Source organism: Nematostella vectensis, chromosome 12, assembly GCF_932526225.1.
Source record: "Nematostella vectensis chromosome 12, jaNemVect1.1, whole genome shotgun sequence".
NCBI lineage: Eukaryota > Metazoa > Cnidaria > Anthozoa > Actiniaria > Edwardsiidae > Nematostella > Nematostella vectensis.
Window position 1 is genome coordinate 3315490 of NC_064045.1, and position 23294 is coordinate 3338783.

Genomic DNA, 23294 nt, shown 5'->3' on the forward strand with positions numbered 1-23294 from the left:
ACTAGTACCCAGACCCACTGAATCGTTAACGCGGGAAGACTAAAACTTTGTTTATCGTTCGAAACGAAAGAAAAGCAGATTCAAACCTCGTAATTTTCCCCGCGCTGTACCCTTGCAAAAATCCTTAGTTATAGTCTTCGCAAAAAAAAGTTCCTTATTAAGACTACGGCTACCCCATAATCTGAAGATGCTTCGTAACTCTACGCTTGATAGTCTAAATACGAGCGCGACAGTTAATCCTTGGTCGCCATCCTCGACGTTTGTCAACTTGGGGTCTCTTCACAGATTTCTTTCACTAGCTGAACAAACCGGTCATTTTACTAAGGTATGTTTGTTGAACGCTATTTTATTTATTGTTTTATAATTCCAGGGGAACATAAACGTTGGATAGTAAAGTCTATTCCATTGCAATACATGAAAGTCAGTCCGCAAGTTGTAAAAAAGTAAACCTTATTCAAGCTTTAGTTTCGGCCCCTGAAGTAGGACTTAGCTAAGTGGTCGCTTAATAAAAGTTGACCGTTAATCATAAAATACATTTGACCTTTCACAAAAAGTAACAAACATGAATCAATTCTTTTGTGTGCTTTTTTCTTGAGTCAAACAATCTAAAAGATTCTTATCATAATTAATTAGAAAATAAGGCTAAATGAAGCTACAAACCGGCTAAACTTTTCTGAGTCAACACTCAATAGAGTGACAAGCTGACAAAGTAAAGCATCAGTATCTACAAGCTCCAATGGAAGGGAGGGGGATTTCATTTTAGCTCTGAGCTTAATCAGTAAACTGAAAAAAGTGCCCCCACCGCTAAGGACGAATTGCAGTCACATGCCACTAACAAACTGTGAAACTGTACAACCACTGTACATAATATTTAAAACAACAAGCCATCTAAATTAGCCTAAATTGTCTTTTAAAGCTTTACCAGTGCACTCCAGCAAGTAAAAACAGTAAGCATCAGTATACAAAGAAAAATAAATATTATCCATTTAATGCCAGACGATCGAGTGAAAGGTTCTCATTTAGGGGTAGGGGTTTGAAAAGATTAATGTATAAACTGCCCAAATAAGGTTCAAAACATGTTGTTAATAATATATGTAAGTAACCATTGAATAAAGGAAGGCAGATCAACAGTGCTTTATAGAGGTTTTCCTTTTTTTTTTCTAGGATTTAGACTCTCATGATGAAGTAGTGAAGCTTGCTCAAGAGAAATCTCGTTCTATCATCATGATTCAGATTTTGAAGGAAATCACAAGACTTGGCCAGTCACTAGATAAGGTACGTATTTATGTGTTTAGGGGAGATACATAGATACATAGCTTAAAGACAGTATACTGTAGGAGTAAAACACTTACTGTGTAACTTACTGACAGTATAGGGGTAGATCATGCTTATAGCTTATAGACAGTATAGCGGTAGATCATGCTTATAGCTTATAGACAGTATAGGGAGAGATCATGCTTAAAGCTTATAGACAGTATAGGGAGAGATCATACTTATAGCTTATAGACAGTATAGGGGTAGATCATGCTTATAGCTTATAGACAGTATAGGGAGAGATCATGCTTATAGCTTATAGATTTCCCCTATACTGTCTAAAAGCTAAAAGTATGATCTCTCCCTATATGTCTATAAGATATATGGAAGATCTCCCCCTTTACTGTCTATAAGCTATAAGCATGATCTCTCCATATACTGTATATAAGCTATAAGCATGATCTCTCCCTATACTGTCTATAAGCTATAAGCATGATCTCCCCTATACTGTCTAAAAGCTAGAAGTATGATCTCTCCCTATACTGTCTATAAGATATATGGAAGATCTCCCCCAATACTGTCTATAAGCTATAAGCATGATCTCTCCATATACTGTCTATAAGCTATAAGCATGATCTCCCCCTATACTGTCTATAAGCTATAAGCATGATCTCCTCTATACTGTCTAAAAGCTAGAAGTATGATCTCTCCCTATACTGTCTATAAGCTATAAGTGTTATCTCCCCTATACTGTCTGTAAGCTAGAAGTATGATCTCCCCTATACTGTCTAGGATGGCTTAGAGACAGTATAGGGGAGATCACACTTTACCTTACAGACAGTATAGGGGGAGATCATGCTTATACTGTAGCTTATAGACAGTATAGGGGGAAATCATGCTTATAGCTTACTGACAGTATAGGGGAGATCATGCTTATAGCTTATAGACAGTATAGGGGAGATCATGCTTATAGCTTATAGACAGTATAGTGGGAGATCATGCTTATAGCTTATAGACAGTATAGGGGGTGATCATGCTAATAGCTTATAGACAGTATAAGGGGAGTTCATGCTTATAGCTTACAGACAGTATAGGGAGAGATCATGCTTATAGCTTATAGACAGTATAGGGGGAGATCATACTTATAGCTTATAAACAGTATAGGGGGAGATCATGCTAGTAGCTTATAGGCAGTATATATATTGTCTATATATACTGTCTATAAGCTTAGAGATCATGCTTATAGCTTATAGACAGTATAGGGAGAGATCATGCTAATAGCTTATAGACAGTAAGGGCGAGATCATGCTTATAGCTTATACACAGTATAACCAGGGGAGTTCATGCTTATAGGTTACAGACAGTATAGGGGGAGATCATGCTTATAGCTCATAGACAGTATAGGAGATCATGCTTATAGCTTATAGACAGTATATGGAGAGATCATGCTTATAGCTTATAGACAGTATATGGAGAGATCATGCTTATAGCTTATAGACAGTATAGGTGGAGATCATACTTCTAGCTTTTAGACAGTATAGGGAAGATCATGCTTATAGCTTATATACAGTATAAGGGGAGATCATGCTTATATCTTATAGACAGTATAGGGGTAGTTCATGCTTCTAGCTTATAGACAGTATAAAGGGAGTTCATGCTTATAGCTTATAGACAGTATAGTGATAGATCAATGAATGATCAATGAATGAATGATTTAAACTTCAGTCACAACCACAGATAACAGCTGTAAAGTGTAAGCAGACTCTTCTGAATTGAAACCCAAGCTGTAAAAACTTCAGAAATAGAAATAGTTAGCAATAAAACGTTTCCTAAGTATATCCTAGTATTTGTGTATGATGAAACTAAAAAAGTGTTGATGACTTTCAAATATAAGTCGAATTTAAGAAATCATTTATGATTAACCATTTCTTTAAAATTTTAAATTTAAAATCTTAAACATTTCTTTAGCTGACAGTATAGGGGTAGATCATGCTTTTAGGGTATAGATAGTATAGGGTTAGGTCATGTTTATAAACAATACAGTATTTTAAAGTAAGTTTAATTTTGATTTTTCAGATTAATCTGGAAATCCAGAGACATGTGCGTGACCTAGAGACCATTGACATCACAGATGTTGACAAAATAGGTGACTATTTTAATTAATATGTATTTTACTATGTGTTTAACTACGATTTCGATATAGAGAGCCAAATATTCTGAAAAAAGTTTCTTTTAATTTTATTATGTTACAGAAAAATATACCATTATTATGTTTTATCGTGGAGAGTCAGAAATGTGATTTTATCTTTTTGCATACTTACAGCAAGTTTCTCCTGTTAATGCATGCTGAATTCTATCCCAGGGAAGAGGACTTTTCAAATGCAGCAAGTCTCTACCCACCTCTCAGCTATCAGCACCCATAAGGATGATCTAATTACCAGACTACAGGAGCCGTTTGTTGGCAATTACCTGGTCATTGATGCTGCATATCACAAGTATGTGAAATATAATGATATACTAAAAGAAGATTATATACTATTTATGTATTCCTTGGTGCGCACACATTTTTTTACTGAAGAGCACGCTAACCATCATATTTATACACATGTTATCCTTAAAATTGTTTTAGAAGCTGCCCTAATGAAGGGCTTAAAGTAAAGTCCAAACGTTTGAATATTTCGACCTTTTTTTCCCCTGTACTTTTATACATATTTACCAGACATTGCATCCAATCAAATTCAGAGACAACGCTGTTGAAGGTTTTCACGTGCCGTCCACTATAATGATACTGGGCTTACCGTTAATTCTACATCATTTACACATGTACACTCTACGGCAGGAGCAAAAATTTCAAATTGTTAGGTAGTGTCTCTTGATTTGTCTGAAATTGCCCAATTTGGTCGAAATTGCTACTTTTTTCATGATCTATGGCAACTTTGCTCAATCTTATCTCAAGAACGGATCATATACAAAAAGCTAAAGCTTATTTTGTTCCATATTATGCAAGGGACCTCTAGGCAAAAAATAAAAATAAGTAAGCTTAACACGACCAAATTTTAAGTTTGCCATTGCTCCTGTCACACTTCACACTTGTACACTCTGAGAGTCTATTATTCTTAGGGAGGCGTCAATGACATTACCAGAACTGGCATCATGCCTGGCAGCTTTCCCCAAACACCTGGAAAACATTGACTGGTCAAACAGCACCAACATCATGGATGGCAGACTGGTAGGTAACCACCAAGAGATGTGTTATCTCTTTTACCACCTTTTCGAATGTTATCATGCCTAGTGCAAATAGAGCATCAATCAACCAGCATTGCTAACAAATATAGTATTGCTTGTGAGATATGTTGTGTTGCAATGTTATGAAAGGTTTCAAACAGCCCGAATTGCTGCAACGGGCCTGGAAATGGGGAGAGGGAAAAGGCACAAAACAGATGCATTAAGACAACTAGAGGGGGGGGGGCACAGTCACACCCCTTCTTGTAATTTCCTGATGATTTAAGAAAATGGGGGTAGGGACATATGCATGCTCCAAAAGCAAGAGAAACAATCGAGCAAAGGAAATACCCGCTCAAAAAGCTAATGGATCATAAAAGATAAGTCAACACAGCTGTTCAGCGTTATAGAAAATCGTGCAACCAAGATCACCCTCTAACTTATCTACTGTAATGTCCATCCCTAACGCACTTTAATTAAACTGAACTGAATTGAACTGTTCATTTGGTTTTTTCGTTTTGTAGGATAATGTCTTAGCAGCCATAGAGTCCTCATTTGCAGACTTAGAGAGTCATTTTAGAGCGGCCCAGAAAAGTAGAAAAGCCATGAAACAAATGCAGGAGATCTGTGCTATCAAGCAACATTAGATGCCCAAGATTAAAATGGTGAGCATAAACAAATATGTATATTTTCGGCGTTATTTTACACATTTGGGTAAAAATGTCATTTAGCTTTTTTATTGTAGTTTTGAAATTGCGATAGTACTTTATTACTGCTACAGTAAATCAACCTGTTATATCGACACCCTCAAGACTGTCTAATGAAGAGTCATCCGTAATAGCGAAAGTCTGTAATGAATGTCGGTCTCGTCAGGGATTGTGTTTCTGTCCATAATAACAAGGTTTGCGTAATAGCGGGGTGCTCATAAGGCGAGAGTTGAGTGTAGCGATAGTCCATATTAATGAGAGATACCTGTCATTTCTTTGTATGTCGGTCTTGCCGAGGATCGTATCTTTATCTCTATTTAAACGGAATGTCCTTGATAGCGGGGTGTTCATAAGGCGAGGATTAACTTTTCATACATAGAAAAAAAGCTTGTATTTAGTACAAACTGATTTTGACTCGCTATTTGGCTCTAAATTGACCGCCAGTTATTGGAGAAGGCTATTTTTTTGTTTTGAAAACTGTTAGATTTGGCTACCGAGTAACCCATTTTTCACATGTAGACACTATAATGGGGGAATGTTATTGCTTTACTGCATCACCTCGTAGATTTAATATTCCTATCTTTATTATTTTTATACACTTTTTACTGATTTGCCTTGTTTATTGAAGAGTGCCAAATCTTTATATATATCTTAGGCTTGGATGCTTCAGGTTTTTGTGATAGATTTGCTCATTATACCTGGCTCAAATTCTTACGCTTTCTTACGGTCCTGCTTTTGTAACTGTTCTCTGGATTATACCTAAGCGTTTAAGTTACCTGTGCTGTATATTTATTTATTTATTTATTTCTATTTTTGCGACTCCAATAAAAGCTGTCTGATTTTAGCCGGGCCATATCATAGACAGAAATAGGCTTAGGAGGATTTACGGATTAATGCCATCAATAGACTTGCGTGATTTTGGCTCATTCCTAAGCATTATTTACCCAGACTCCGTTTACTTTAAGACTCAGTGCTAAAATTCTATACAGTTGAAAATGTAATGAAACTTTTGACATTGCCGTCGTAAAGCAAGAGGGAACTTAAAATGGATCAAGCTTTCTGAACGTTTATTAAGGAGAACTTTCTTATAATATTGCAAACAATATCGATTATCAAACAACATGTTTGATAATCGTTGAAACGGAAAGGTGTGCTCAGATTTGATGAACGCTTTTTGAGCCATAAAAGGCAGTTCCTTGTTACATTGCTTCAGTGCCGCACCGCAAGTTTCTTGGAAGTGGAATGAAGGGAAGTCGCAGTATTCTAAGAACTACATGCCTTCGTAGTGCCACCACGGACCGAGAGGAGCTAAATGTCATACAGGGTTTCGAGGATGCTGAGAAAAGTCTGGAAAGCCGACTTGACTGGAAGGCTAAGCGTTTCCAGGAAGATTCCTTTTTTCTCGGAACCAGAAAGGAAGTTAGAGAAATAGAATGCGAAGAGGAGTCTGATTCTCTTGTTGTAAAAGGGATATCACAATGTCTTGTGCCAAGAAAAATTGAATCGAAAGAAAGAACAAGAAACAATCGCCATTTTAAGCGTGACTCTAGAAATGATATTTCGGTACGTGATGAGAAAGTTCCGCACTTCTCTGTTGTTGTTAAAGAAAATAAGAAGTCTATTCATTACGGCCATTCCGGTTCATGTAATTCAGCTATTCAAAGAACGAATCCAGCAAAGAAAACGGCCCGTGGGCTTAAACAGCAACAACAAGCAATTCTCACTGGGACCTCAAGAGAAACTGTTCTCAGCCCAGCAAATCTAGAGCTGGATTACAGGCTTTTGGCTAGAAGGGTGGCCAAGCGTTATCCAAGGGGGGGGGGGGGGGGGGCTGCAACCCTCTTCGTTTTTGCCGATGTTCTTTACCGACAATTAAAGAGGATGTAGATTGTCTAGATTGCCGAACAGCGAAAACAAACTCGCCCAGAAGTAGGTCCAAGTCCAGGTTGCTTTTGCCGATTATCTGACATGACGAAAAACTTGCGCATGAGCACTGCGAAGAGATACTTAAAAGAAGCCTCGATTTCGTGCAATGGCCGTCTTGCTTTTCAGATTCCCTATTGAAAACCCTTCTACCGTGAAGCACTGAAGCATGCGTTTTTCGCATTGCTATTGGCCTACTTCTCAAAAATGTCAAGATAACCACGGTAGCGCGCGTCGCATTGTAAGAACTTTTCAGATATTTCATATGTTTCAAATGTTGCCTACGAATTGCTAAGAAAATGATAAAAATCAAAATTTCAAATGCAGGGAGCTTAGTATGCGGCAACATTCCTGAGACATTACTCGCATATTATGTTCAATCGTAAATGCGCGTATGACCATGTAAATTAAAATTCAAAGCATAAGCTACAAATCTCGCTATTGTTCTGCCATATTGTGCTATTCCAGAAAAAAAAACCCTACTCTTCCCATGGAATAAATTTTCTTTGAGGACTGGCCTCCATCTCACCAACAATAAGCGACTAACACTTACTTATCACGTGACTTTTGGGTGTCAAATTCAAGCCAAAATAAACAAAAAAAAGACTGGGCCTGTCACGCCAGAGAACGACGAAAACATGAAATCTTTAAATGAAAATAAGCCCTTTCCGACAAACAAATTTTCTGTTTTACCGCGCGTGCGAGTTTGCCAACCCAAAAGTCACGTGATCTGTCGTGCAAGTCGGCTAAAGGTTCAATTAACTCCTGCAAATGACCGTCTTTAAATAAAATTGATGGAATTAAATATTCGCATTCCTTTAAGTTTTCGAGTACCCTCATGGGAAGGGAATGCTATATTGAATATTTATATTTTATGTTGCTTAGTCCCCTTGATGTATGGCGGGCGCTAAGGGGCGTTTTGGGTTAATTTTGTTGCCTTTCTAATGAGAAAGCTGTATCAGTCCCGACTCTCCGCCTCTATGTTCCAGCGCCTTGATGCATTCCTTCAGCGATTTCTTTGCGATGACGACAAATTCCTCGTATCCCAGCTTGCCGTCACCATCCTGGTCGAGCATTCCTATAAGCTCCTCTGCCTCATCTTGTGTCAGGGCGTCTCCAAGAGTTGTGACGGCCACGCGAAGCTCCTCCGCAGAAATGTACCCGTCGCCATTACGGTCAAATACCCTGTGATGTTAAAAAAATTATATTAAATTAAAACATCCGTGATGGGGCGAGTAGGCGTGGAGGCGAGCACGTTGCCCAAAGGTGGAGGAGTCGATGGAGAATCTGATGCGGCCGGGGAGGACGTGGAGTTGATGTGGAGTTGATGGTGGATAGTTCGAGTTGCGCTCTTGTTAGCTCTAACTGGAGTTTTAAGCTATCTTGCTTGACTTTTTCCAGTTGCAGTTGTTGGGTCAGTCGGTTGTGGGGGTTGTGCCGCAATGGCGCCTGCCATCTCAGGCAGATTTAACTCAATATGCGCCGAGATGTCGGCGATATCCTGGTTTATCGGGGAAAGTGCTTGCTTTTGTATTGATTTAGTTTACGAAGACGAGCAAAGAAGACGAGCAAAAGTATTTGGAGTAAAAAAAATGGATGCTCTCTGCGTGGCAAACGTTTAAGGGTAGAAATATATTAAAACATTTGTCCCATATCGGTCATTGTACACATAAGCGATCTCATCCGTCGCCATTACGTTCAAATTCCCTGTGATGTTAAAAAATAATGCACCTGTCATATTTGCTGCGATTTTTAATATTCTGCGAATTCTTGTGAACAATTGCCAACCCGCTTCCTGGCTCCTGCCATTCAAACTGACTGAATTACATTTGGTGCCTTTTGATTGGTCAGCGGCTTGCAGAGAGTTGTCGTGATTGGAAAACCATTTTGGTGCTAGCTAATGAATTCGCTTCAAGGATGTCCAATGACAGAAGGCGATTTGATTGTTCGGAATAGTCGCGAAGAATATTGAAAAGTGGAGCAACACAGTTACAATATCGGTCATTCTACACATACTGATGGCAACCTGAAGGAGGTCTCGAAGGCACTATGAATAATTGATCGCCAGCCAGGGGTGAAATGACGAGAACTTAACTCAGTAAATAATTACCCTTTTTATATTTATTTTGCCTGTTTTTAAGCCTGATTTTCAGAAGCTTATGAGAAAAAAAAATCAAGAATGAATACGATATATTTGTCTACCTTTAAACGGTCAACCCCTATTAAGTGGCCATATCTCGCGGTTCTTCCAAGAGTTGGCCGCTTAATAGAGGTACCAATGTAAAAATGTATGAATGAATAAATACAACACTTTGAAAGATTTAATGCCGAGATCAAATCTTTTAGCCTTTCCCCTTAAGTAGTTGCTCTTGCAAATAAGCAACACTTCCTCATTTTCCCCTCGTCGTGTACAATGAAGACATTTTAATCTTTCTGCCGCAAGCCAAAATTCACAGATGAAGGATATTCTAATCATCCTTTTGTTTCGTACAATTCATAATCATTCACAGCCAGAGATCCGGTATTTATGAAGGAAGCTTCCTTCATATTAAGGGCAGGGATTATCATGCAAAACATGGCTGTCGAAAGTAATAAAGTTAGCACGCAGGTGGCTTAAAAAGGAAGTCAATTCTTTGCATAACGTCGCAATATTATTGCCAAGTGATCTTTTTTTTCAAAATATTATCTTATTATCGTAGCTTTGTGTAGTTTCTGAATCAACAGGATAACAGAGAAGAAAGAATAGTTTGACCATTTTAAACCCCTTAAAAAACGGATTTCAAGACAAACTGCGTCGTAGTCGTTTTTTTGCACGGATCCCTTCACATGGGCAGTAGGAATGGAGTTTGTCATCGTGAACGTGTCAAAACACTTTTTCATCATTACGGTGAAAAACTCTTTAAGGTTTAAACACAAAAGTAAATAAAATGTTACGAAGGTCACTGCCGTTACCATAACGGCCGATACACTGTTAGATTAAAAAGTAAATTGACAAACACCGAAATTTGCTCTAACATCGTTTATCTTGTTTAACTTCTCGAGCGGCATACTCTCTGTGTAGCTAAAAAAATCCGGTCGAGCGGGGTTGCGATAATATCTGAGCTGCTAATTTAAAAGCACCGTGGAACCCAAAGACTGCAATGCGCTGAAACGAGCGGAAACATCACTTGCCAATCAGGAAAATAACCCGCGGGTAAACGTTCACGACGCTTGCTCAATTTCCACAGTCAGCTCCCTGCAGAGAGTGACCATAAGTTTAACTCATAGTCTATCTAGGCCTTTTTCTGGATATCTGAATATCGCGTTATATGAAAGTACAGGGGCCCGTACAGGTGCATGTGAAGCGGAAACGGCAACCTTTCAAATACAAGGCCTCTTTTTATTTTTCTCTCGCTGACCCGCTGAACTCAGTCTTTGTGGTTTGCGAGAAAAAAATCCTTCATTCTCGGAACCAGTTCTTTAGTTTTAAAGGCATGACGCGATACATTGTGTAAAGAACGTAAAGGTAACCTTCACAACTGATCTTTCACTTTCATTCGTTTTCATTCTATTTCAATTTCCGTAATAAAATAAAATAAGAAATGTGTTTTTTTAAGTAATTTCCTATGGAGAACAAAATTTCTAAGGGTTTTCGTTCTTTTTGGGGCTAAATTTGTAACATTTGATAGGACTGAAACACAAAGGTTTTTGCAGTATCGTGTTATAAATATGAAACAGGCACACCCTATTGAAATTAGACTACCAAAATTGTCCCTATTAAAATTAATCCTTTGCAAATATCAGTTTATGAGAATAAGAGCCGGCATAAAATACGTACGTTGCCTCAATATACTTCTACGTAAAAAATGTTGTAAATATTACAAAAACAAGAAACACAAAGAAGGCCCTAGGTTCGAACCTGGGGTCCTTTTTGCAAAATATCAATATTATATTCAGGCTAGCTTGTTTTTCTTCTCAAGTGGTAAATTTTAAGTAGACCGTTGCACGTTGCATACAGTATGACCCGTGGTCATACTGTATCTTTTTTTATCTTTTATTTATCTTTTTTGCTTCTTAATTATAGATATTTTAACACTGTACATATACCGTCTGGGCGCTCGAGTGTCCGGCTAGGCAAACAGATTTTCAGACGTAGGTTTAATTGCAGGAAATTGCAGTATTTGTTTGGTGGTAGTCTATTTTGAAGTTCAAATGTATAAAGGAGGTATGGTGGACAACAAAATATCCATCTTGTTTTTGTTTATTAGGAAAGGGTTTTCCTTTTTATGTTGTAATTGATTTCATAATTGAATTTCTAAACCCTTACGGATATTTTATTTGCGTTTCTTACTGGTTTAGAATGCGGTTTTCCTAATAATCTACGTATAAAAAGTGTCGAATTTAGATAACAGTCAGCGACATTTGGGAGAAACCGCAATTTATAGCACTTGTTCTATTGACAATGCAAAACAATATCTGTTGGGAAACATTAAAAACAATTATCCCAGCTGGTGTTAGATAACGGCTCATTTGATTTAGCGATGTTTTTTTTAATCGTAAATATATATTTTTTATTTTAGGAAAAGTTCAAATAGAAGTTTCATTATTGATATCCTAGGATTTCAAGAGCGGTTAAATTAAGCCGACTGCATTTTTTACGGTTTATGCACTCAAGCAGAATTATTAGCAACTAAGATATTTAACAATGTTCTAAATTACACATTTTAGATGCTAGCGATATATTATTTGGTTACTCCAAAGCGTTATATGATATGTAAATCAGGTTTCGAAATGGGAATTTGTAAGAAAGGAAGTGCGAAATCGGTATTTTTGAAACTCTCTTAAATTTCTATTGGGTAATAGTACTTAACATGAGCACTGATGGGTTTAAAGTCTTAGCAAATAGGTAGAAAAATGGGATATCGAACGGCTAATGAAACTGCGCATTTGAGGTAAAGAATATTTCTTTCTTCTTGGCTCATGATAGAGAAATGGAAATTTAAAAAGCGGGTTTAATCATGGAGCACTTTCCATCTCTATTAGTTTTAATGAAGCAAACCTGACACCTCCAGAAAGTGTGAAATTTTCAAAACCACTGACGACGACGATTCAAAATTTGAATTCCAGACAGAAATATAAGACTCGCATAAAATTTATACGAATGGTTTATGAAATAAGACTTCAACGTCTATATAATATATGTTAGAAGTTTTTTTACTAGCAAAAAAAAACCCTGAAAAATAGAACAGAGATTTAAAAATTTAGTTAAAAATATATATTTAAAGCAACTTGAATAATTAGAAAAAGAGGATTTTGTTTTGCTGGTAACTTCTCTGAAATTGATTTAGAAATGAACAAGCTATTAGATTGTGAATTGGGTTAAAGAAACAGGTAGAAAAGATCATGTTTTGATTTAAAGTTTACTTCAATGTTACACGAGAACCGAGTACTTTTTACTTAAAAAATATTTATAATTAAAAAATAAATTAGAAAAAAAATAGGTATGCCAGAATGTTCTTGTGGTGGATTACACAGATCAATTTCTTACCGGTAAGCTTTCTTAAGGTTTTGGTATTCGAATAACAGATACACGCAAACATGCTATTTCATACCGGAAAGCTTGTCTGAGATTTTCTTCCAGTTTCTCTGCCCCTCTTCCTCTGAAGTACCGCGACATCGTGACAAACTCATCGAAGTCGATCGCGCCATCTCCATTCTTGTCAAACGCATTGAGAATATCAAGAATCTGAGAGATGGTTGGCGTATAGCCGATCGCTTGTAGGACCCGTCCAAATTCCGTGTGGTCAATAGTTCCATCTTTGTTCCTGTCAAAGATATCAAACGCATTTCTCATAATGTGTAGCTCCGCCGAGGTAATTGTTAATTCTAAATCTGCTGTGTCCATTTTTGTGGAGAAACTGTGTCGTGGGCGCTCGCGATGTTGTTGAGGGGATTTTCTGTGTCGTTTCCGCTTCTCTTCTCCGCTGGTCTTTTTAAAGCCCACTATTGCTTTCACTAATAAGAGAGCTCTCGGCTTGTTTTCAACCCGAATAAGGTGTTATAAAACGCTTGTTAAAATCAACTGTTCAACTTTCTGGGTATCGAAACACTGCCCTTTCAACACTTTCCTTAAAACTACGCGTTATATGCACACACTAGTGTTACTTGAGTCCTGCATCCAAATAATACGTTACTATAGCGACGCTGTGTTTGCTTTTCGTCATAGTTAGGTAGGCGGCACGGTTTTGTTTTTTCAGGAAACTCTGGTGATTTATGAGCACATTCTAATCAAGTGGGCTTAGACGGCTAAATGGCTGTAGTGATATTAAAACGGGAGAAACAGCATGAAATTTAGATCTTATGAAAAATTTTGATCAGATATAAAAAAAATCAAAAAAGGAATGAAAGCAGTTTATTATCAATATAGTGGCAATCGTAAATCGGAAATAAAAGAAGTAGAATAGGACCTAATGGGTAATGTTGAAATCTTGGCTTGTTTGAGGTACAGTAATACGTTAAATCGTAGTAGCGCACCTGCTGGTTTGACAGTCATTTTTCACGAGAGCAATCGAGGAAGAGAAAAGCAATCGTTGGTACTTGCCTAACAAGCTGTTTACTTGACATCCAGAATAAATATATAATTTATCTTCTTTCTGTATCCTCCCCTTTTTATTTGAGAGTAAAAATATTTACTTGAAGTATCCCACCAAATGCACCAAAAACTGGCACTCTTATTACTTTAATATTAAATTCCCCTGTCTTGGGAGAGCTTTGTAAGACAGCGGAATAAATATTAAAGTGCGAGTCCCAATAATTGCGCTCGTTTTTATAACTGTTCGGGCCATGCCAGCAGATATGGTCATTACCATACGGGGTACTTGCTTGCTAAAGCAGTATTTCAGTTAATAGCCGCGATTTTGTCATTCTCAAAATAACAAGTCTGAGAAAGCATCCATTTTTATCCGCTGATTAGTAAGAGCTGTTGCCGATAGTTTCGATTGAATTTGGTATTAAAAAAATAATGATAATAAAGCTTTGTATTTAGATGGATTTTTTGAGAGTTCACACAGTTTTTTTTCTTCCAAAATTGAATAAAAATTAATGAAGAAAAAAACAAAGAGATGGCTGAATAGGGTATCTTAAAGTCAATTTGCAATCATCTCGTTAAAAGACTCATACATAGCTTAGAAATCTTGGGCTGGGCCATCAAGGGTCAACACGGAAAAATTTATGATCATGTATTTATTTTTTTTGTAAATATTGTGCCAAAATATAAGAAATAAAACTGCGATAATCATATATTATATCGTATCGAGTTCTGCCTATATATGAATGGTCATCCCCCCCCCCCCCCAAAAAAAAAAATATATATATATATATATATATGTAAATATATATAAATCCATTAATCCGCACTGGCATCACGCTAGCCCGGTCGCAGCTCTAGATCCCACATGGATCTAAGCTGTGGTTTAAAGCACTTCGTTCGAGTCGCCCTGCAGTTTATGGCCGATGAAGTTTAACTGAGGCAAACCGGCTATGCCATGCTGACGAGTCCTAATAAGGACGAAACAGCTGTCCATGGTTGCCGAACTGCATGGGTAATAGACTGTGCTAGCGTCCCGTCCTGGCCCGACTGGTGCCAATGTGTGTATGCTAGTGTCCTGTTAAAATCCACTTAAAAATACATAAATTGATAGCTGGTGGGTGAGGGTCGCCTCCGTCCAGTTTTTTCTCGGTTCTTCATCATCATTATCATCGTCATCGTCATCGCGACCGCCACCGCCATCGCCACCGCCGTCATTATCATCGCCACCACCGTCGTCGTCATAATCATCGCCACCATCGTCGTCGTCATCATCATCGCCACCACCGTCGTCGTCATCATCATCGCCACCACCGTCGTCGTCGTCATCATCGCCACCATCGTCGTCGTCATCATCATCGCCACCACCGTCGTCGTCATCATCATCATCGCCACCACCGTTGTCATCATCATCATCTTCGGAATCTTTTTTCGAATGACAGAAGCTAGAAAAAGGTTTAAGAAGTTTGAAATTAACAACAACAACAACGACAATAATAGAAACAATAACAACAAAGATAATGATTAAAATAATAACTGTACTAGATTGAGGTACATCAACTTGGTAGATTCAGAGGGAGGTAAATAGGCCTCCATACTTGGAGCAATCCCCTTTTCCTTACGAATAGCAGAGTTTCTATGACGTCCCCATTACGTTGTGATTAAGGAGACGGTAACTTGGTTATGTGTCTCAGCCAAAAGACTGTGAGCACAGAAAAACAAGCTCAACCAACTTACAAAACAGGATTCCAACCACTTACAAAACAAGATTCAAACCCACTTACAAAACAAGATTCAAACCCACTTACAAAACAAGATTCAAACCCACTTACAAAACAAGCTCAACCCACTTACAAAACAAGATTCAAACCACTTACAAAACAAGATTCAAACCCACTTACAAAACAAGATTCAAACCACTTACAAAACAAGATTCAAACCCAGACCTGAGCCAAGAAAAGCTAATCGGGATTCCAACTCGGGCCGCAGGATAAAGGTTCAGTATGCTATCCACTAGGCCACACGTGCTTCCGTTATTAACGAGACTTCGCAGATTACTAAAAATGGCAATAATGATAACAAAACGGGCCTGGTTTTTTTTAGTTTATTGGGATAAATTCTCCAGAGTAATGTTGAATAGGGGACTTGCGCTAAGAGATCACGTGACTGTTTGGGTGGCAAACTAGCGCGCGCTCAAGGTTTTTGCGGCAAAATAACAGCAATAAAAAGCAATTTCAGAAAGGTTTAAGTTACATTTGAAATTTATATTTTTTCGTCGTTTTCTGGTGTGACGGGCGCAGTCATTTCTGATTTTATTATTTTGTTTTGAATTTTCCACACAGAAAGGTTATGAGATCGCTTAGCGCAAGTCCCCTATTCGACACAAGTGATGTTTTAAAGGTACTGCCAGACAAATGTCGTCTGTCTGATTAGATCCGACTTTAAAAGGGTTCCCTTTAGTCTCCTAGTATAAATGAATTACACTCTTAAAGCATGATTAATGTTCAATTCAATAGTCGTTCAAACGGCACCGACACAGGCCCAGCGGGCGTGCAAGCGCCGAGAACTAGACTGAACTCATGATGGCCACAACATTTTCACATTAGGGAGCTTAAGTAAGGACGACGACGGCGACTAGGGCAACGAGAACGAAAAAGATGCGTTGCGCTTGGCGATCAATTTCAATTTAATTGCAATGGAATAAGCAAAACATTATTCAGACAAAGATAAAAATATACTAAGGACATCATTTCTACAGAAGCAAAAGCAGTTAGAGGAGTTTACTGCTCACGCCCGCGTCCTGACGTGAAATTTGGAGTTTTCACTTCGTGGTTTGGTGTAAATGCTGAAATTTATCAGAAAGTACGCTTTTCCACGTGCTGATTTCAAATTCTATTTTCTGCCATCGTTGTCCTTGTTTATGTCGTGGTTGCTTAAGGTCCCTATTATTTTTATCTTGACATTTCCCAAGAGATCAAGTAGCATAAATTCGTTTCATAACTCTTGATAATTTGATTTCTCAAAAGCCCGAGATTATTTCGAAAACATTCTTTAAACACGAAACCGCGATATAAAAGGGCAAGGACCGCCCACATTCGTCACCTTTCCGAATTAAAAAAGAAAATTCAAAGCAGAATGATAACTCGTTATAAACACTAGAGGATGACCTTTGCAAATAAAAGATTTATATGACTTACTTATGTTTTTACGAGAAAGTTATATCCGAGCTGACTACCAATCAGCAGAGTTGACAGATCGCAGCATTTTGTGGGCCTTTTCCAGCCAATCAGGCCGCGTTTAAAAATAGATTCTCTTGATAGACTGTTTTGTAATGAAAACAGGAACGACTAACGCCCTCCACGCGATATTTCAAGTTGAGATCCAGGTCGTTCGATTCCCTACTTATGGAATAAATTTTTACTACTTTAAAAGATAGACAAAAATGATAACAGCATCATTATTGATCAGATTTCCTTGAATGTTTTTGTCGCATGTCGCCGCCCCATTTTTTTGTTCGTTAAAGACATTACCTCATTTAGGTCCTTTTTCATCCGAAAATCGCCTGAATTAGCATATGTACAACGCTTGGAAGTTCTTTCCGGATCGTTTTGTCTGATTAACAATATGATAATCGAATATCCAAACAACGTTTGAATTAATGAGACGCGAAAAAACCGTTGCAAAAACAATGTCGACCACTCTTTTTGCGAAATATATGTAATTATTATTTCGTAATTTAAAAAATTAATAGTCCTTGACTAGTGTCTTTTGGTCATATATTCATGGGTCCTATCAGCTGGTATTAATGCGAGCTGATCGTTTCCTCCTAATTTGCCGTGGTAAACACACTCTCTCTGGCAGACTGCCTGAAAGTGTTTCAAATGCAAATAGATCGGTCATTTAAACATTTCATGTTACGCTGTTAATTCTATAAAGTATTATCCTCCCTTCATGCTTTTCCTATATAGAAAAGTAAGAACAACGGTTAAAGCATGGAGAAACATCATAACATAATTATTTGTATTAAAATCTTACCAAGTAAACTTGTGAATAAATAACTTTGCCATCGGCGAATCAATACCCCCAATCAGGAAACAAAGGGGGCATCCGCTTCGAATTTCTGTTCGTATTTTTAGATATGAATAATAGCGGTAATAAATACTGTTCGGCCTTGTTTTCGAACCTGAAGTATCCCCCAGTAAAAGGTCCCGTTTATTATTTATACCCAGGTGCTCTTATAAAATAGGTGGCTTTAAAACTTGAGAGCGCACAGTCTATTTGTTTTTGGAAGCTAACCTGAAAGCGGTGAGCTGTTAAAATGGCGGCGCCATCGGGGAAATGCTCAACGATTCCAGAGAAAGGTGAAGCGGATAGAAAGAGCATGAAGCGTGCGTTCAAAAGGGCAGATTCTGACGCTAGTGGGAAGATTCAAGGCGAGCAGTTTTGTCTAGCTGCGAAAGACGCAGGATTTGATACAAGTACTGAAGATTTACAGCGCGTGTTAAGTAAATTCGACAAAGACACTGATTCCGAGATAAACTTTGGCGAATTTGTGGATATGATGAAATATATCGAAGATTCCAGTGGTCAGGATTTCGAGGCAAATCTGAGAGAAGCGTTCAGGTATAGTTAAGGCCGTTAATTAATGAAATAGTTAAGCCGCTATTTCATGTCTGTCGTTTCAAAGTTGTAGTCATATTTCCTAAATCGCTTTGCGTAGGAAAAACCTTACTTTTTATGAATATTTTTTTGCTAATTATGCGATAAGCTTACATTTTCAGGTAGTAAGTAATATTGGCCATGAAAGTATCTTTTATATTATTAGCCTTAGATAGCAGCGTAGTAATTTTTACTCAGTAAATAAGATAAATAAAAGTCTTATTTTCATTTTTTACATAATGAACTTTCCTCTTACACTATACTAGGTAATTTCATTTTTACAGTAACAAGTGTTTATTAGATTTTCTCCAACAACTGCATTTTTTTTAGGGAACTCAGAAAAATTACTCATTTGTATATATTGTACATTTGTGACTTCGCTTCTAGATGATGCTGTATTGCATTTTTTATTACCTTGACATACTCAACACTTGTGTTTCACATCATGAATGAATTGTCCTTTGCTAACCCAAAGAACCCATACGTTACTCACAATGTACCTTGGTTAAGGTTTCCTCGATTCAAAATGAGCATAATCGCACTGAAATTTTTTTCCTCAAACCAATATTTGTAATGTTATTATAGTGATTGGTGTTGTTTATTTTATATAGGTCACTATAGGGCGGTATTGTATGGCTAGTTATTTTTTTAGAGATTGAAAATATGAACTATGAAATAGTTCGTCCTAACACCTGCATAGTAAACCGCGCGAAATAAAAAAAAAAATAGAAGAAAAAGCTCACACATGTTTCTGCTTTGTCGCTAGTGGCTTTTCCTACTTTTTCGTATGTCAAAAAGTAGGACAAATTTAAAATTATTTATTCCTGTATTTCTTTATTTTAACTTTAGGAGCATAGTTCTCTGTGTTAATCACATTTTCGCGTTAAATAATGTATTTCTACTTGCATGCACAGTCGGCGCGGGAACATCCCTTTCAAGCTTGAAAGCTTTCCAAAAACAAAAACAATACAAAACATTGAACTAAATCATTACTTAAATGTGCTTCGCCTGTGGCGAATAATGGTACCAAAAATTATATCTTGCTAAAATTCAATATGTTGCTTCCCCGTTCTAAACTTTGCATTTATTCGTCTAGTTGTTTATAAGTGGGAAAAGACTGGTATACTTCCTATTTTATCGCCTGTTTAAAGCCCTATGCAAACTGCGCCAGCACCTGCCAGCATTGCTGGCGAATTCTTGCTCGACTGACAAGACAAAAGAAAAGGCACAAAGTCCATTTCCCATTTCCTATAGTCAGTCAAGCGAAAATTCGCCTTTAATGCTGGCTGGTGCTGGCGCAGTTTGCACGAGGCTTAAATGGCGGGCTTTGAAAACAACTTTATCAAAAAAAGTGATCCGTCTTAGACGTAATAAAGGGCGCCTTTTTTCCCTATCATTCTGGAATGGGAATGGTTGGTAGAGAATGTTCAGAATGGCATTTGAGTCATTCAGCTACAGGTAGCAGAATGGGTGGAATGGCCTTTATTCCATTCCGTAATGGGAACGCGGGATAAACGAACGCCCATTGTTTCTATTCTAATCATTCTCATTCCGGAATCATGAGTAAAAAAGCAGCCCCCAAGGGTACGCCTTTTAATATAAATCTTAGATCGTGCTTTATTTTAAGCAGATTAGCTTTACATAGTTGTTTTTTAAAAGTATCTTTCATTTCGTGATTACCTTTTCAAGAATGGCAAAAAGTAGTTAATGACGCTCTGGGGTTTCATTCTATACCTTAGGGTACTTTTTAATAGTTTTTTATCTCTTTGTGAAGCTCACGTTCTACAGTTAGGGTACTAATTACGAACATTATAGTTAGGCTATGGTCAGGCGATCTTTCTAGCTTTCGGATGTAACCTAATTAAGAATTCACTCGCAAATCAATGTATCGTAACCCCCAGTGGTTCATGAGTAACGTATAAAAGGCTGAATCATGTTCTCTGGAGGCCATGAGAACGTTTAGAGGTACATAGACAAGAATACTAAGGCTTTCTAAACCTGTGTTGTTTTTATTTACGCTTATTTTATTATTTATTTGATACCCATAAAGCACTACGGGTTACGACACAAATTCGTGCAAGGTTGCACTCGGAGAATCCATTTGTCTCTGAAGGATCATGATGCCTGTTTGTGGAGTAAAGATGGCCGCAAGCTATTGCAAGGAAATAAATTCCAGCGTTCATAATCAGACACACCTATCCACCATCAACGCGAAATGCTTGCAAGTAGATTGGGATCTGAAAACGTTAGAGAAGCAGACAAATGATTTCAAGACAATATACAAAAAAGAGGAGAAAAAAGGAAAACACTCGTAAAAGCAATAAAAGAAAGGAAAGGCGCCTAAGAAAAAATGTAGAGAGGGAATGACATCTGTGTCAAAAGCCCTTTCCTTGGCGAAGACCAATTCCAATTCCGAAACAACTAGACATTGAGGGCATTTCACAGCTGACTGTTTCCACCGATGATTCATACAACTAGTAGACATTGAGGGCATTTCACAGCTGACTGTTTCCACCGATGATTCATACAACTAGTAGACATTGAGGGCATTTCACAGCTGACTGATTCCACCGATGATTCAAACAACTAGACATTGAGGGCATTTCACAGCTGACTGTTCAAATAGAAAGGGTTGTATAACATGTGTAAAAGGCCATTTCCCTGGCAAACACTTGCCTGATTTTCTTTTGTTTCCACCGATGATTCATACAACTAGTAGACATTGAGGGCATTTCACAGTCCCCCCCTGAGGGCATTTCACAGTCCCCCCCTGAGGGCATTTCACAGTCCCCCCGTGAGGGCATTTCACAGTCCCCCCCTGAGGGCATTTCACAGCTGACTGTTCAAATTTCGCCCAGTGTTGCTTATTTGTTGCAAAATTTTGCGCTTGCGATGGATCTGCCTGCAGGATTGTCAACAATCTAAGAGCGCGAGTGCAAGAGAAAGTATACCAGATCCTGTACCCGCAGGAGTATACCACAAACGAAAGTGCGGAAAAAGATGGCGAGGATAGCGATGAGGATGGGGAGGATAAAAGCGATAAGGATAGCGATAAGGATGGCTATGAGGATGGCTAGGGGAGGCAAATGAGGATAGCGATAAGGATGGCTAGGGGAGGCAAATAAGGATAGCGATAAGGATGGCTATGAGGATGGCTAGGGGAGGCAAATGAGGATAGCGATAAAGATGGCTATGAGGATGGCTAGGGGAGGCAAATGAGGATAGCGATAAGGATGGCTATGAGGATGGCTAGGGGAGGCAAATGAGGATAGCGATAAGGATGGCGAGGGCAGCGATAGAGGGTTCATGAGGACCCCAGTGAGAAGTATTCTGTTTGAGTTGAGACAGTGCACATACACTGACGACTGTTTTAAACTTTGTTTTGTTCTATCTAAATATAACAAGCCATCACAAAAGAGTTATTCCTCAAAAGCAAAGTCTGTCGAGAAACTAAATGTATTAGTACTGATTTTGGTCCTAAAAAGTAGCTGTGATATTTCCGTTTATTTTTTGGGATGGCCCCTCTTTTCCCCTGTATTATTTTGGGTGCCCCCCCCCCTAATTTCCACCAACCCCCCCCCCCCCCCCCGATAAAAAAATGAACTCAGCCGCGTCAAGGTCTTATGGGTAGCTAGACGGCATGTTGAAAATTACCCAGAAAACAGTTTGTCAAAAAAGATTTCAGTGCTTGAAAATTGTTCCTGTTATATATATATTAGTTTGTGTCTGGACTACCTAGTGATAATATAATCTATTTGATGTAATTTATTTTGAAAGTGTAAAAGAAGTGTATGTTTGTTCTATTCTTTTCACGCAGGAAATTCGACCGTGACGGAAGTGGCTACATTTCACCGGAAGAGTTGCGTTACGTCGTTTGTCACTCAGGCGAGAAACTGTCAGAGGATGAGGCACGAGAGCTGATCGACATGTTTGACAAAAACAAGGACGGCCAGCTCAGCTGGGAGGAGTTCGTCGAATTTATTAAGACGAGTATGCCAGGGGAGGACGACAAAGGAGAGGAGGTCGTGTTGCCGGAAGAAGAGGGTCAGGGGGAGAAAGTGTCGCAAGAAAAAGCCCAAGAAGGGGAAGGTGGTAGCCTAGATAACGTTGAAGGGAATGCTGTGTAGACTAGGGAGGGTTGGGACCGGATTGAGAGGGGTGGGGTGGGGAAGCGAGTTATCAGAGTAAGAATTCTGATTCAAACTTGTCATTTGGAGAAAAAAAGATCATTCGTGTATTATGCTTTAGTGTTAGAATCAAACCATTGGAATCCAGACTGATTCAAGCGGATCTAGTTCGCTCTGGAGTCTATATTCCAATTAAACTTCATGGTTTAATTTGCTTTTGCTGTCTAAAGTGCTACTGTAATCTTGCCAGGGCCGCTTATTTAATTTTTTATTTGGGGGGGGGGGGGCTTATTCCAAAATTCTTATTCAAAATTCGGTCGAAGGGTGGCGCTTATTTGAAAGCGGACGCTTATTTAAAGGAAGGCGCTTATTCCAATCATTACGGCAAGCGCCTTCTCGAATAAGCTCCTCGCCTGGGAAAATAAAACAATCGCCTGGGCGCTTATTCGAGAAATCAAGGTAATTGCTTCATAATAGATCGCATAAGAGCGCACAAAAAGTCTGTAAATAGTTACACTGTGAATACTGAATTTAGATGAAGCCTTAACACCATTTTCATTAATAAATCAGTGAAAATTAATTTAAAAAAAACTTGCGAAAAACAACAAAGCAATGCATTTTCGAAAGATTTTTTTTGCTTATAACGATTGAAGGTCATCAGTATATTTATTGTTAGCTTCCTTGCTGTAGACACCGTACAATGTCGATTAAAATAAATATAACCACATATACTCAGTTCATGTGATAACTGCATTTGTCCGTGGGTATTGGATGAATACTATTTTATGAGTCGAGGCAGTCGGTACTTGTAGAAGTAGTAGGCATGTTTTTTTTTCT

General features: G+C 38.2%; 2 protein-coding genes across 5 annotated transcripts; one reads left to right on the top strand and one right to left on the bottom strand.

Moving 5' to 3' along the window:
• Positions 1-14: 14 nt before the first annotated feature.
• LOC5516866 (calmodulin-A-like) lies at positions 15-23186 on the top strand. Of its 4 annotated transcripts, none has more exons than XM_048719736.1 (7): positions 15-325; positions 1165-1275; positions 3331-3400; positions 3617-3749; positions 4375-4483; positions 5001-5141; positions 21239-21323. In XM_048719736.1, the coding sequence occupies exons 1-6, from the start codon at positions 188-190 to the stop codon at positions 5121-5123; spliced, it is 684 nt and encodes a 227-aa protein (XP_048575693.1). In that variant the 5' UTR covers positions 15-187; the 3' UTR covers positions 5124-5141; positions 21239-21323. The 4 variants fall into 4 exon arrangements, with proteins under 4 accessions (XP_048575693.1, XP_032242682.2, XP_048575692.1 ...); XM_032386791.2 differs by lacking the exon at positions 21239-21323 and adding an exon at positions 8096-12556; XM_048719735.1 differs by lacking the exon at positions 21239-21323 and adding an exon at positions 22148-22270 and having other exon boundaries at positions 16-325.
• Positions 5712-13305, bottom strand: LOC5516905 (neo-calmodulin). The gene is made up of 2 exons (XM_001636904.3): positions 12698-13305; positions 5712-8291 (listed from the first exon to the last, which is right to left on the bottom strand). The coding sequence occupies exons 1-2, from the start codon at positions 12988-12990 to the stop codon at positions 8048-8050; spliced, it is 537 nt and encodes a 178-aa protein (XP_001636954.2). The 5' UTR covers positions 12991-13305; the 3' UTR covers positions 5712-8047.
• Positions 23187-23294: the final 108 nt, after the last annotated feature.

Coding starts and splice junctions, on each gene's coding strand:
- LOC5516866 (XM_048719736.1), top strand. CDS start 188: ATGCTTCGTAACTCTACGCTTGATAGTCTAAATACGAGCGCGACAGTT. Junction 1,276..3,330: donor TTGGCCAGTCACTAGATAAG/GTACGTATTTAT, acceptor TTGATTTTTCAG/ATTAATCTGGAAATCCAGAG. Junction 4,484..5,000: donor ACATCATGGATGGCAGACTG/GTAGGTAACCAC, acceptor TTCGTTTTGTAG/GATAATGTCTTAGCAGCCAT.
- LOC5516905 (XM_001636904.3), bottom strand. CDS start 12,990: ATGGACACAGCAGATTTAGAATTAACAATTACCTCGGCGGAGCTACAC. Junction 8,292..12,697: donor AATCTCAGACAAGCTTTCCG/GTATGAAATAGC, acceptor TTAACATCACAG/GGTATTTGACCGTAATGGCG.